At 47.3% G+C, this 15,532-nt stretch overlaps 1 protein-coding gene across 1 annotated transcript in view; it reads right to left on the minus strand.

The window, feature by feature from the left end:
* Positions 1 to 4,046: 4,046 nt before the first annotated feature.
* Positions 4,047 to 15,532, minus strand: part of LOC142363299 (uncharacterized) — a 42,919-nt gene continuing 31,433 nt past the window's right edge. Inside the window, exons 13-24 of the mRNA XM_075436811.1 lie at positions 14,742 to 14,894; positions 14,158 to 14,406; positions 13,439 to 13,651; positions 12,738 to 12,950; positions 11,271 to 11,432; positions 9,477 to 9,605; positions 8,151 to 8,239; positions 7,778 to 7,901; positions 7,462 to 7,670; positions 6,511 to 6,619; positions 5,959 to 6,131; positions 4,047 to 4,191 (exon numbers count right to left, since the gene is read on the minus strand). Coding sequence (XP_075292926.1) covers positions 4,047 to 4,191; positions 5,959 to 6,131; positions 6,511 to 6,619; positions 7,462 to 7,670; positions 7,778 to 7,901; positions 8,151 to 8,239; positions 9,477 to 9,605; positions 11,271 to 11,432; positions 12,738 to 12,950; positions 13,439 to 13,651; positions 14,158 to 14,406; positions 14,742 to 14,894 — 1,968 coding nt within the window. The remainder of the gene's footprint in view (positions 4,192 to 5,958; positions 6,132 to 6,510; positions 6,620 to 7,461; positions 7,671 to 7,777; positions 7,902 to 8,150; positions 8,240 to 9,476; positions 9,606 to 11,270; positions 11,433 to 12,737; positions 12,951 to 13,438; positions 13,652 to 14,157; positions 14,407 to 14,741; positions 14,895 to 15,532) is intronic.

Below are 15,532 nucleotides of genomic sequence, written 5' to 3' on the forward strand. Positions count from 1 at the left end.
GCGAAGCGCTTGCTGCCTTTCCCTTGCAGTGTTGCCTCCTCCTTCCCTCTGCGCAGAGAGGGGAGCGGCGGCTGAGCAAGCGCCTTCCCTCCATGGCACCGACTGTCTTGGACCTCAAGATCTGATTTTTGGGAAGAGCCTGCAAAGCGACGGAGGCCTCCAGCTCCCGCCAGAGCCCCAGTCCCATGCAGGGGGAGGTCACACAGCTCCCCCCACCCTGGGACCAGCTCCCTCCTCGGGGGAGCAGGAACACCCTCCCCTTAAAAAATCCCCAGTAAGAGGATGCTGCTCTTGCACAGAGCCTGGGCCTTCTGCATGTTCATGGAACCATAGGATGGTCTGGGTTGGAAGGGGCCTTACAGGTCATCCAGGTCCAGCCCCCCATGTCATGGGCAGGGATCCCTTCCACCAGCCTGGGGTGCTCCAAGCCCCCTCCAACCTGGCCTTGAACCCTGCCAGGGAGGAGGCAGCCACAGCTTCTCTGGGCAGCCTGGGCCAGGGCCTCACAACCCACAGAGTGGAGAATTTCTTTCTCAGGTTCAATCAAACCCTCCCTTCTTGCAGCTTGAAGCCATCACTCCTTGGCCTATCACTCCATGCCCTTGTCACAAGACCCTCTCCAGCTCTCTCGCAGGTCCCTTCAGGCTGCTCTAAGGTGTCCCCGGAGCCTTCCCTTCCCCAGGCTAAACAGCCCCAGCTCTCCCAGCCTTTCCTCCCAGCAGAGGGGTTCCAGCCCTCAGATCATTGCTGGGGCCTCCTCTGGCCCCGCTCCACCAGCTCCAGGTCTGTCCTGTGCCGAGGGCTCCAGAGCTGGATGCAGGGCTCCCACGGAATCACAGAGTGGTGGGGGTTGGAAGGGATCTCTGTGGGTCATCTGGTCCACGTCCACCCCCCCACCCCCCCCCCCCCCCGCCGAAGCAGGGTCTGAATCCATCCATGACAGCATGCCAGTCATGCGAGCTGTCCCACCACATTTCTGTGATGACAGCCTAGCTCTCCTGCTGTACAATGGCTTCCAGCTCCTCCTGTTTATTGCCCATGCTACGTGCATTAGTGTAGATGCACTTGAGCTGGGCTGTCGATCTCCCCCTGACCCTGCCATGACACACCTGGGCTCATCCCTAGTGATGTGATCCCCCTTGGAACCTTGTTTAAAGCCCTCTCAGTGAATCCTTTTTCCCCTTTGAGACAGCTGTACTCCGTCTGTCCCCAGCAGGCCCTGTGCTGTGTGCACCTCCCCATGATCAAAGAAGCCAAAATTCAACCAATGGCACCAGTCCCTGAGCCACCTGTTAACCAGGTGAGCTTTCCTCCCCTTTCAGTGCTGTTCCCTGCCACTGATGGGATGGAGGAAAACACCACCTGTGCCCCCGATCCCTTGACCAGTGCCCTGAAGTCCCCTTTGATGGCCTTGGGACTTCTCTCCGCGATCTTGTCCCCGCCAACCTGCATTACCAAGAGGGGGTAAGAGTCAGAGGACCACACCAGACCAGGGAGTTTCCAAGCAACATCCCTGACCCGGGCCCCAGGGAGGCAGCAGACTTCCCTTGGGATGGGTCCTGTCAGCAGATCGGGCCCTCTGTTCCCCTCCGCAGGGAATCGCCTGTGACAGTTACCCTCCTTTTTTTTCTTAGCTGAGGCAGCCGTAATGCATGGGGCTGACCGACTCACACTGGGCAACCTCCTGGTTGGAGCTTCACCCGCATCCTCATCAGCCGGGCCCTCACATTCCCAAGCCCCGTACCCCGGGGGGTCTCACCAGCGTGGGGCAGAGAGGCAGAATCCCCCCCTTGCCCTGTGAGCACACACGGCTGGGTCGTGTCCAGCTTCTCACCCAGCAGCACCCCAAGCCTTTCTCCTCAGGGCCGCTCTCACTCCCATTCTCTGCCCAGCCTGTGTTTGTGCCTGGTAGTGGCCCAAACCCTGCCCTGAGGTATGGAAGCCATGAGAGAGGCAGGGAAAAGCCCTTCAGCAGCCCCTGCCCCCTCCCCAGTATGGTCCTCACAGCAGGAGGAGCAGCAGCCACTGCCTTGAAGGAGACACCTGAGGTAACGGTACCCCTGACTGAACTGGGTTCCAGGAGCGGGTGCCTGGGATCAGCTCTGGTCCCCAGCAGCCCTTCGGTGCTGGAGGCTCCCTCAGCCCGGGCTTGCTGGGACCAGAGGGACCACTGACAGCAGCCCTGGACTGTAGAGCCCAGGCAGGGGCTTCCTGCTCTCCCCCACCCCTCTCCTCTCACTCCAGTTTTAAGCCCACCATCTCCCTGCTCCTATCAGCTCCCCACGCTGGTCCACCTTCTCTGTGCAGGGACCAGCCCCAGGGCACCAGTGACAGCCTTGGCCTTACCCAACGCCATCACTACCTTGGGCCAGGGGAGCAGGTATTGCACACTGGGACCTCCAAAACAGGAGATTCCACCGCCCAGCAGAAAGCCCAGACCCCGCTGAAGGCAGCCGTGGGGCCTCTGCCTGGGTCCCAGCCCTGCAGGTCAGCAGGAGGAGACTTTGGACTCTAATGGCAACACAAAGGCTCAGCCCTGACCAGGCCATTTACACTGTGTTTAGGTCAAAAGAGAAAAAAAACCCTGAGCAAACAAAAGAGGAAGAAGGGTAAATGCAGCTTCCAGTCATATTCTTGTTTATTAAGGTCTACGCCAGCCTCAGGAGATAGCTCTTCCTGTAAGTAAACAGAGCAGGCGGCCACATCTATAATGAATAAATTTATTGTCTTACAAAAATCATTGTCTAGAAATATGGGTATACAAGAAAACAAGATATTTGCAGTCAGATGCCTGGTGGTCAACAGCCAGTTTGATTAAAAGTATCCAAACAAACACAACAAAACCTTTGTGACAGATGTTAAAGCTTTTAACCAAAAAAGGAAATATCCACGGTTTTTGAGTATGTGGCAGAGGAAGGTTCCTGGTTAACACTGATTCATTGTCACTAATATCAATAATACCACTTGGACTAGAGAGGTACGTGATATGAAGCACAGTCAAAATTAATACATTAAATCATTGTTATATAGGCAAATTATATATGTAACCTTGTCTTAGTACTGTAGTGTCTAAGGCACTTTCTGTAATGTCAGTTTTTCAGCTATTTAAACAAAAAGAATGCTAACTACTCGCTGTAATACTGTTCAAAATAAAAAAAAAAACCAAAACACAACAACAACAAAAAGGATTCACATCCACTGGCATGTCACCTCCTAGGCAGGCAACATCCGTCGCTGAACCCCTGTCACCGCCGGCTCCGCACCCGCCCCGCGCGGCCCCGGAGCCGCTCCCGCCGGAGCCGCCGCACCGCCTCGGCCTCCACGCACCGTGCAGCCGCTCTGCTCTGTGGCTTGAAGGCTAACTCACTCGGCCCTAAATTAATAAATTAATTTTGCCTGCGTTGTCTGTTTATTTTCCACTGGTGTTCACATTATAGTAGCCTTAATATATACACAGATCTGTCGGGCGTGGTGATAGCGGGTCTCTACAAACGCAGAAGTACTGTACAGATGAGGAACGGCGACGCTGTTTCAGTTTGCCTGTACTGCAGGAACGCTAACTGATGAAGCAGGTGCTGAGAACACTTCAAAAGGGTATTGCAGGTTAAAAATGGACGCTACTCGTTCATCCCTACATCTCCCTCTAACACTTCCCAAGGCCTTTTCACAGTTCACTCGCTGATTGTGTGCTGATCACAACAATTAGGAGAAAAGAAAAAAAAAATACAGGTGCAGTTTGGTCTTCAATGATCCACCAGACTCGATACAGCCACGGGCCGCCTGAGCACAGGAGAAACGGAAGGATGCTGTCTGTACAACAAAGCATGCATAGTCATGACGACGGGTCTGCCCCAACCACCTACCCTCTGGGAATGAAGTTTCCGTGTTGATAAAAAAAAAAGTTCCATCCTTCACATGATGCTTTATAAAATGGCTATACAATGAGTATCTGGAAAATAGATGCACTGAACAGAGACAATTCCATTTTATTTACTACAGGAAAAAAGCAGTTGTAAGTATATCTGAAGCAGGGTACAGACGGGGCTCTACTCGGCGGGCGCCGGCTGCGCTTCGTTCACGTCGCTGCCTTTGCTCTCCGCGTCCTCGTCCGAGAGCTCCAGCGAGGCCCCTTCGAAGTGCAGCTGGCGTCTCCCGTATCGGCTCGAGGAGAAGGTGATGGTGCCCCCCCTCCTGCGAACAGCAACCAGACAATCCATGAAGGGTTGTGGCTCACCCACAGCCCACGGCCCCATGCTGGTGGCTGCTCTGGGAAGACCTCCGCACTGAACCAAGGGGGAACAGTTTGCCCCCAGCCATGGGGCAAATTTCACACACAGGGTCTTGAAACCCCTTCTCTGACCAAGGAGAAGACAGGCTGTGCGCAAACATTCCGGTATTCTGGTATTCCTGCTTAGCGCGTACCATCATCTTAATTTTGCAAGTCCCAAGCAACCTAAAATATTGCCTCTGTACAAGCACCGAGCACAGACCAAGTCCTAAACAGAGCAGGGTCTCTAAAATAATACCAACTACTCTTTGTGCAGCGCTGCGCTGCACCCCTCCTGCCGCTCCTATAAGCCTCTCTCTACCCCCGAGATGGTTTTGTTCTGCAGCAACCTCACCACTGCTGTCTCCCATCTGTATTCGGTAGAGACCTTGATCTCCAAGAGCTGCTCTCAAGGAAAATGCTGAGACATTCCCACTGGAGTGGGTATGGGAAAAAAAGGGATTGGTACCAGCCACTGGAAAAATCACAGAATCACAGAATGGTGGGGGTTGGAAGAGACCTCTGTGGGTCACCCAGCCCAACCCCCTGCCCAAGCAGGGTCACCCAGAGCAGGCTGCACAGCACCGCGTCCAGGCGGGGCTGGAATATCTCCAGAGAAGGAGACTCCACAGCCTCCCTGGGCAGCCTGGGCCAGGGCTCCGTCACCCTCAGAGGGAAGAAGTTCTTCCTCGTGTTCAGCTGGAACTTTCTCTGCTTCAGTTTGTGCCCGTTGCCCCTTGTCCTGTCACTGGGCACCACTGGAAAGAGTCTGGCCCCGTCCTCGTGACACCCACCCTGCAGATATTTATCAGCATTTCTAAGGTCCCCTCTCAGCCTTCTCTTCTTCAGGCTGAACAAGCCCAGCTCCCTCAGCCTTTCCTCGTAGGAGAGATGCTCCAGTCCCCTCGCAATCCTCATAGCCCTCCGCTGGACTCTCTCCAGTAGCTCCTCATCTTTCTTGAACTGGGGAGCCCAGCACTGGACACAGCACTCCAGATGGGGCCTCACTAGGGTAGTGTAGAGGGGAAGGAGAACCTCCCTCGCCCTGCTGCCCACACTCCTCTTGATGCACCCCAGGATCCCATTGGCCTTCTTGGCACCCAGGGCACGCTGCTGGCTCATGGTCAACCTGTCGTCTGCCAGAACACCCAGGTCCCTCTCCACAGAGCTGCTCTCCAGCAGGTCCGCCCCAGCCTGTACTGGTGCGTGGGGTTGTTCCTCCCCAGGTGCAGGACCCTGCACTTGCCCTTGTTGAACCTCATCAGGTTCCTCTCTGCCCAGCTCTCCAGCCTGTCCAGGTCTCGCTGAATGGCAGCACAGCCTGCTGGTGTATCTACCACTCCTCCCAGGTTGGTGTCATCAGCAAACTTGCTGAGGGTACACTCCGTCTCTTCATCCAGGTCACTGATGAAGTTAAAAAAGACTGGGCCCAGTACTGACCCCTGAGGCACACCACTAGTTACCAGCCTCCAACCAGACTCGGCGCCGCTGATGACAGCCCTCTGAGCTCTGCCATTCAGCCAGTTCTCAATCCACCGCACCGAGCACTCATCCAGCCCACACTTCCTGAGCTGAACATCCCTAACACCAGCAGCGCCACAGCTGGATACTCCCCAAGGATGCACTGCGGAGAGTCTGTGGGCACACGAGGGCTCAGACAAACCCTGCCCACCGCCACTGGCACCAGCTACCTTAGCCCGTTCTTCAGGGTGCTGACCTCCCGGCTCAGGCCCTCGTTAGCCTCTGTGGCATCGTCCAGCTCACGCTGAAGTTTACGTCGGGAAGCATTTGCACTTGTGGCTTCCTCTTCAGCCTCCTCCAGCTGGCGTTTGAGCTGCTTCATTCTGGCATTTGCCTTTTCCATCTGAAATATAAACCCAGGGACTCAGGATCAAACTAGACAGCTGCAACGCCACGACCAGGAGTTAGCCAACGTCCTGTCCACCCAACCACTCCAGCTGGAGATGAACCAACACAGCCTCACTGCAGACTCCAGCCCGGGCTCCTGGAAACACTGCAGAGCTCCTGGGTCTGGGAGACCAGGATGCGTAACGGACCATCACATCAGAGCTATCATGGGGAGGTTTTGACCACTGGGAACTACTCTAGTGGTTTAGTCATCAAGATAGATTCCCCAACATCTTTTCATTAACATGCTTCTTAGCAAGCCCTTTTTACTTACAGTATGGTTTTATTTACCTTTTCTGAGAAATAGGCCTCAAAAGCTAAGCCCTTCCACCTACCTGCTCCTTGTACTGGTCTGCGTGTCGACGCTCATCCTCCACCTGCATGAAGACTTCCTTCAATTTCTTCTCCGTACGACGGACCAGTTTGTTAGCAGCTGCTCTTTCCCTAGAATAATCAAAAGCCGTCATTTGTCCCAGTACTTGAAGGCCAGGAAGACAAAATCTGTTCCTTCTGAAAGGCTCTCGCCTCATGGTGTAACTGATACTTGAGTTCTCCTAACACGCCTGCCACCATCAACAGCAGCAACAGTTTTAGCGTGCTGGTGCTTGGCTGGGATGCAGCTTTGAAAACATGAAGCCTTAGCACTGGAGCAATACCGGTATGGTATGCAGACTCAAAAGAGGGATATCAAGGTGCTTCTTACAGAGTTATTGCTAACCAGTAACATGTTCCTCCCATAGAGCCAAAAGCACAAAAAGAACAAAGATTGTTATAAGACCTTCAGATTCTGGGAGGAACTAGCTTAAAACAAATACATATATTTGGAGGACCAAGATGACAAGGATAGACAGGAAGAGCTCACTGCAGAAAGACTTCTGCAGAGTACAGGATTCATCTCAACCAACTAAAGCTGTCACACCTAAGCTCTTCAACTGGCTTCCTCTAACCAAAGAGACCAGGTGTCTCAAGGCGATGTTTCATCTTGTCTCAAGAAACTTCTGCATCACCTTGTGCATCCTGGGACTACCAGTCAACATATTCACCTGGTTAATGTCCAGAGTTAATTCAGCAGCTTTAGTTATGGAGCAAATAGTTTCTGAAAATTTCAACCCCAGTTACTTTGCAGATCTCTTGTCAAAATGTGTCCCCCAAACAGTAGGTTTCCTGATCAGAAACCCCAATGCCTTTGCCGGAAGCTCATATCTCAGCCCTACAAAAACCTAAGGCACAGAGGTTTCAGACATGGCAAACACAAGCAAACAGATTTTTTTTCTTTTTCTCCTTACTTGGCTTCCTGCTCAAGCTGTTCTTCTAGCTGCACAATCTTGGCTTCTAGAGTAGAAATTGTTGCCTTGAACTTCGACCTCACAGATCCCTCCAGTTCCTGCAACTTGGCTTTCAGCTCTTTGTTCTGCCTTTCTAGCTGCTGCCGTGCATTTTCACTCTTCTGGGCAGCACTCCGCTCCCCAGCTAGCTCAGAATTCAGCGTGTCAACCTTTCAGAGGAGAAGGATAGAAGATCATTTGGTGCTATTGAGATCCTCCACTTATCTGCACACTGAAACATAGATTGCCCCTACAGCATTGCCACCAACGGACTCACCTGCAACGTGGTCTTTCGGAACCGCTCATTGAGAAGCTCCATGTTGCTCTGCTCTTCCTCGAGCTCTTCCTCCAATTGCGCAATCCGAGCTTCCAGCCGGCGCTTCTCATCCAGCAGCGCTGACCTACAAAAGAAGTATTTGGGTCAAGACACGCTCAGATCTGATACAAAGCAACGGGCTATTTTGCTTTTGATACTTTAGACATTCCAAACTGTAACGAGAAGCTACTGTGTAAGCAATTCTCTTCGTAACAAGAAGGAATTTTTATCGGGACAACAGGTCAATACAGAAATTGCAAGCAGGCTACCAAGAACTGCAGCTGCTGGTGCCTGAAGTTCTTCAGATGCACAATTAATACATTTGATGACTCACTTTCCCGAAGCACTGTTTGCAATCTCATCAGCCAACTCATCCCTTTCTTGCTCAGCATGACGACGAGCTCTTTCAGACGCAGCAAACTCCTGTGAAGGTTTAGGAAATATTCATTACAGCATTAGGAATCTCAAAACTTCTGCAAACAATTATGCCTTCTAATAACTTCTGGGAGATGCTGTGAAGTGTGATATCGCCGAGGTCTTTTAATGGATAAACAGAACCAACAGCTGTAAAAGCTAGCAGGACGCATCACCTTGATCTTTCCCTCCCGTAACTGCCACATGACTACTATGAATTTACTTCTCCCCGTCCCCTGAAAAGGCCAGTAACATTCAAGCCCTAAGCAGGAGGAGAAAACCGTTCTGTCACATGCTCTAGTTCATTAAGTATAACGTGGGCACTAAATTAAGCAAATTTTTTAGGTTCCTACAGAGTACGTAGCATGACTGAAAGCAAAGTATAGAAAATGAATTTTTAGCACAAAAGTATAACAGCGCTGAATCTTGTATTGTGAAATTGTATTGAGTGGTAGAAACACCCAGACATTCACCAAGAAGGACACAATCTAATGCACTGCAAGTGCAAGACTGACAAGTTTGAAGTCTGTGAAAGAATGACATGGAGAAGCTCTAGTAAGTTGTAGGTAAAAGTCTCAAACATTAAGTACAGTGTAAGCTGAGTGATTGCTTCAACCTTTGCAGCTAACAGGGCAAAAAGAGGCCGTCTCTCACACAAGGCAATTCTGTTGCCTTCAAACCTCAAACGTTTAACCTTGTGGCAGACAACGGAGATAATCGGAGATAAGTGACAGCGATATGTAGCACGACTTGGAGCTCTTACATGAATTGTCAACAATGAGGGAACAGATGCCCGTAAAAGAAAGGCATGAGGACCTCAGATAGCAGAGAGATAAACCTCCACAGACTTACATGGTCCACTGAGGTACTGGACAGATTGTTAGGTTTTTATATACTTCCAGTGACCAGTTTTAGTACTGACAACTGTGCACCACAGCTTCCAGAGACTCTCAAACCACCTTGCAAATTTTAGTGAGGCTTGAAATCTGTTTAAGCAGTAGTAAGGCTTCCCTGCTACCCAGGCAGGGAAAGGAAGTCCAGACTACTAGAAGGATTCCTACAAAGCTATAAGAAGCTCACTAATGACCTGGGGCAGAGAGGAAGAGAAACATCTCCAGGCTCCCACTTTTCTGTTCAACTCACTGAATGGCTTTTTACTTTTTTTTTTTTTAAAAAAAAACAAACACACTCTGGCCTTCCCCTTTTCTCTAGAAAGAAAAACAGATTTCTTGGATTTCAATCTCACCTCTTGGAGCTGGAGTATTTCTGCTTCAAGACCTTTGAGCTTCTTTTCACTTTCTTTGGACTGTGCAAAGATCTCATCTCTGGATGCACGGGCTTCTTCTAGCTCCCGCTGGTAGTCTTTCATTTCAGCCTGCAATTGGAGAGCAGAGGAAAGAATAAGCCATGATACAGCAGGACAACCACAAGATTTATTAGTAGCTCTGAAGCTTTTTTGCCCTTAGGAGGCAAGACCTTCCTCCTAAAGTGGATTCATTCCACTTAAATATATTTATTTTCAGTTCTTATTTTCATAGAATTATAGAATGGTTTGGGTTGGACAGGACCTTTAAAGATCAGAGTTCTATCCCTCTGCCATGGGCAGAGACACCTTCCAGGCTGCTCAAAGCCCCATCCAACCTGGCCTTGAACACTGCCAGGGAGGGGGCAGCCACAGCTTCTCTGGGCAACCTGGACCAGTGCCTCATCACCCTCAGAGTGAAGAATTTCTTTCTTATATCCAATTTAATTCTACCCTCTTTCAGTCTAAACCCTTCATTTTCTCATCTTTCCATCACTCACTCCTCATCAGAAATATCCCATTAGAAGACTTCACTTCATTTATTAGTATATTTCTTGTAGGAAAAAACCTCTAGTCGAGGTAGTAGAGATACCTTTGTAGTAGATAGGTAATGCTCTTGCAATTGTCTTGGAAAAAAACAAACCTATTTACTTAAATTGACTGATAAAACCTATTACAAGTACTCAAGGTAAGAAACTTCTCAGTGTAGAAGTACCACAATTCACCATTTTACACATATAACGTAGAAGCACATACTTATCCTTCCCGTAAGACACTTAACACAGACTGATATCTTAATTCAAATTCACACAAGTTTGACTTCAGATGCTAAAAGAATAAAGCTAGAGAAACTGCATTTAAGTTGTACCTGCATCTTCGCAATACCACTAGTCATGAGACCACTTATTTCAGGTGCTTGCATGAAAGTGTACAGAGATCAGGTATGAACTCTGTAACTGACTCAGCCTCTGGGAATAGAGAAGCCGCTACTGCTAGGTACCAGCATTTCTTGCTTTAATCTCCATTCCCTTCTCATCCAGCGCCTGGACCAAGTTCCAAAATAGCCCTCATTCAGTTGAAGTAGGATTGCCAAGGAATAGAGTGGACAGGGCAGAAAGGCAATGCAGTTTGCTCTATGCTTTACATGGTCTTGCCATGGCCTCATACTCCTGCAGCTTTGGGCCATGGCACTGAAAGCCTTGGGAAAACTGACCTCTACTAAAGACGGAGTATTTCTCTGGGAATGGGAAATAGATCCTTGACACAAGTACTGGATTCTTCTTGCCAATCTAAAAAGAATAGGCATCTTGGAGCTTTTTCAAAGCAACTAAAATTTACTCCTCCTATTTCTCTGGAGCATTTTTGGCTTCCTCAACTAGAGGAAGTAGCAATCAGCAAGAGCTGAGCTGAAATCAGTCAATTCAAAGATACAAACAACCATAAATTTTAAAGATTCAGCCTCAAAAGCAATCCTCAGTAAATCCTTATGCAAAGCTTTGAAAATGATGACTTTTGAATAGAAGTATGTGGGGGACAATCTTAACTCCTTAGCAACAAAAGGATGAGAGGAGTTTTGAGTGGCTGATAAGTTCAGGCCAGATACTGTGACGTATGCCAGCATAGCTGAGTCTGATACTCCTTCTTGCCTTCACACTACAAATGCATGTAACGAAAAGCAGCACCCTTGACAGACTGTCAGCAGGAGGGAAAGCAGCTCAGCTGATTTGCTGTGCCTACCTGGAGCTTATGTAGCTGTTTGATTGCTTCATCTCGAGCCTTGTTTGCAGCTTCTATCTGACCTTCCAGGTCTTTCATATCCATCTCCATTTTCTTCTTGGCTGCCACAGCAAGAGCCCTCTGTTTGCGCTCATCTTCCAGTTCTGCCTCCAGCTCTCGCACCTGTGAAATCAAGGGATTTAACAGGCTCAAGCTCCAGGAACAGAGCAAACACAAAATCCTAACAAAATGGCTGATGAATCCAAAAGGCCTTTGCAGATCAGAATTAGCATTACTCGATTCGAAGAGTCTACAGAACTCAAGCTACATGGGAAGACACTGCAGACGGCAAAAAAATCCACAAACTGGAAGCAGAGATCTCTGAACTGACAAAAGGAAAATAAAGAAACGAGCTCAGCATCTGAAGCATTTCCATTTCATCTGTTCAGCTACTTCATGATCAGCTTCTGGCCCAGTACATCTGTCTACATTTAGGTATGACTTGCGGGCAGATGTTGCTAATTCTGATCGAACCACTAAGAGGAAAATACGACATAGAATCACCACACATTCTCAAGAAAAAAAAAAAAGAAATAATTCTCTTTGAAACAGATGTGCTACTAGAATGTATACACCAACAACTTTTCTTTTTTTCAAAAGAAAACAGAGAAGCAAAGTATCTAAGAAAGCAACTAACAAGAACTAAGATGAACTCATACAACAATAAAAGTGAGCCAGAAGTGCCACAGGTTACCAACATGAAGGAATATGTTTCTTTTGAATCAAGCCTCCCTCCTCAGGCCAGGTCAGGAGCTCTTGTCCAGTGCAAGACAATAGCAATTCAGCGTTGCAGGGAACTTCAAAAGCCTTCCAGGTCAATGCTTTTATTTATTTCTAGGAGATCTCTATACAGGTGATTCTCAGTAAGTTTTTGTTTTCTTGTGATAAATCTTCAAATATTAGGTGCTTTTTCCTTAAAGCTTTAGAAATGTTAATTTAGATCTATCTTCTCCTACAAGCATGAAATTTTAAAGGCATTTCTTTAGAATTCTAGTATCATAAAGCAGATCTGAAGAGACTCAAGTCTGGCAAATCTGGAATCTTTGCTATGTTTTTCATTTAAGAAACTGTTCACTTAATTACAGTCTTTCAGTCTATGTCGGCATCCATGGATTTGTTGCTGTACACCAAACAGGACGGGCTTGAAGGACACCCATGCAGCAACAGCCAAATCTACTTGCATATTGAGTGCTTTTGAGGCAAGGTACAGTTGAATTGGAGGACCATCACTGGCACATTAACATTAACAGTGGCTAATCCACAACAAGACCTATTGTATTGTTGGTAAAGATCTGTGCTTGGGACTTCTATAGGATGGGATCTTTAAGCACAGAGTTTTATTTTCCTGGTAGCAAGTTCTCAAAGCCATAGAGCTTTGTCAAAAGATCATCACGCCCTTCCCACTATGAAGCACAGTAAGATACATACTTGTTTAACCAGCACCCTCTTTTTCTCTTCATTCTGTTCATCTCTGGCTTGCAGATCTCTCTCAAACTGGGCTTTCATAGCTTGCATGTTCACCTCCAGACGAAGTTTAGCATCTTCTGTGGCCTGCAGTTCATCTTCCAGTTCCTCAAGCTGAGTCCTCATCTCTTCAACCTGTTGCTCTAAGGTTCTTTTTGATTTCTCCAGTTCATGGACCTAAGCCACAAACATTAATCAGACCCTCTCAAAATCAGCAGTTAACAGCAAAAGTAGACATTATATGAACTCAGTACACTACACTTTGTGATGCTCCAAACTGGACAATCAGAAGAGGGAGAGCAGCATCTCTAAGATACAGATTAGAGAACCAAACAAACATCCGTGCAGATGAATGGAGAGATGAGCTGTGCAATATTCACAGAGAAAAAGTAGTAGTAGTAAGACAAGCTCTTAAATCCAGCACAAGTGCCATTAGGCATTTGGCCAGCAACTGCTGCTCTCCAAGTCTTCACATCTTTTGAACAGGCCTCATCTTAATAGAGACCACCCTCGTGTTCTGAGCATTAATTCCTCCAGAATTTTGGGTTACAAATCAGCCTCAAAACGTTCCATATTTGTGTCAAAAACACTTCTCCAACCAGGGAATTTTCCTGTGTTTTTCCCTGTGCAGTTCATAACAAAATAGGGTCTGGAAAGTTACTTACATTTTTGCCCACATCATCTTTCGAGCTCATTGAGTCTTCCATATCTGCCCGCAACTGTTTGTTCTGTCTTTCAAACTCTTCCTTAGCTTCCAGGGCTTCTTCCAAAGCCCGAGCCAGAGACAGTGCTTTGGTTTCCTTCTCCCTTGCCTCTGCTTCAGCACGATCTCTTTCCTCTGCATATCTGGCAGAAATGTTCTTTTCTTCTGCCAGCATCTGAATATAAGAAATAATTAATCCATCTCATCAGTTCTATAATCAGGTCCTTCCTGCCTCAGAGGTGTTTTAGTCACTGAAGTGGTTAATGCTCTAAGTTTAACTGGCATTCAGAAGCTGTCTAGTCTCTCAGTCTTGATCCAAAGGCTAGTAAGAAAGCAGCTACAGCTACTCTGGAATGAGGTGAGGAAAGCAATCTACTAATAAAGATGAAATAATTTTCCTATTATTTCCATCGTTCAGTCTTCACACCCTTTCTTAGTCTATCCTGAGGGATTACAATAATAGTCTGAAGGTTTTGTTCCAATAGAATTTCTTTTTTATATAAAAAGAGCTTATTACTTGATCTAACAAGACTCCAAGATGGCATTTAGCTCACTGAAATTAGAAGCAACAAGTTACTCCTAACAAAGGCCAAGCTGCTCCCAAAAGATTTATCAATCAACACAAACAAGATGCCATTTAAAAATCATAGAAATCAGCAAGATGACAGGAAACTAGACTACCTGATCAAACTTCTTCTGCTTTTTCTCCAGGCTATAAACAATCTGGCGCTGATGATCTAGGTCTACCATCAAGTCATCCAGCTCTTGCTGCAGGCGATTCTTTGTCTTTTCCAGTTTGTCATAAGCCATTGCCTTCTCCTCTAGGCGTTGGCTTAAGGACTCCGCGTCCTTCAGTAATATCTTTTTGTTTTCCTCCAAGTCTTCAATGGTTCCCAAGTCATCATCTACCTTTTTCTTAGCATCAGCCAACTGAAATTAAATAAAAGAATATAATGTTCCTTGGTACATCATGAAAAGGAAAGAAAGGCAAAGAGTCAAAAGTACAAAACTAGGTGTTATTGCTAGCTAGAGTAACACAAAAATTATGAGCTAACAGGAGTCCAAGTAGGGGAAAGTCCTGTCCACTGCAGTTAGTTGTACTGGTCACTATGGCAATTGAGAAAGTCCATGGAAAATTTTATTCCAAAGTGTGGTAGAGCATACGTGCAAGTTACATGACATTTTTCCAAGAGGTTTAGGAGACCAATTCATCTCACCTGGAACATGCAGCCCTTACAGAAGTCTTGCCATGTACAACAGCTTACCTGTGATTGTAAGGCAAGCATCTGTTTCTCCAAATTCTTTCTGGCCTCCTCTTCCTCTTCCTGCTGCTCTTGCAGGTTGTTCTTCTCCTCTTCCAGCTGCCTAATCCTACTGCTCAGGTTGAGTTTCTGGCGGGTTTCTTCCTGAAGCAGCTCCTGTTACACAAACAGGCATATTCAAAGTTCCGTTTGGTTCATAGCGTGTTAAGTGTGGCCTTGGCCCACCACCCTCCATTACTCTACTTGGAGGTTCAGGTTTGATTATTTTTCTCTCAGCAGTTTTGTACAACGACATGCTTATGAAGCCATCCGTAATTTGGGTTTTCAAAAAGGTACTGCTCAGTCATTTGGGGCACACTTAAGCCTTTATGAAGCGTTATTCTCAGAGAATCCATGCCACTGTCTGTTCATAGAAGCCAATGGATGATACTTTTCTATCTTCAAAGGGACAAGCACAGCAGTTGTCTTCAAAATATATCTTTCTTTTCCGACAAGCATATAGAGTCCCTATTTTAAACCACCTGAGACGAATATATAGCAACAAATCCTGCAATGACAGCATGCTTTCAAGATTCACTGCATTGCTTAAATGTAAAGGTCAGTTTAAAGACAGCTGTAATTTGGCAGTGGAAACTTCTGTCATAACCGAGACTAATGAAAAGTGTAACCACCAGCCCTCTCTTCCCCCACCCTGTTCCTCACAGAACTCTCCAACTGTAATGAACATTACTCAAATAGTCACCATTAGCATTTTTATACAGGGGAAAAAAAAAGAGTATATTTAAGTGATGAAT

Source organism: Opisthocomus hoazin, chromosome 15 (assembly GCF_030867145.1).
Source record: "Opisthocomus hoazin isolate bOpiHoa1 chromosome 15, bOpiHoa1.hap1, whole genome shotgun sequence".
Classification (NCBI taxonomy): Eukaryota; Metazoa; Chordata; class Aves; order Opisthocomiformes; family Opisthocomidae; genus Opisthocomus; species Opisthocomus hoazin.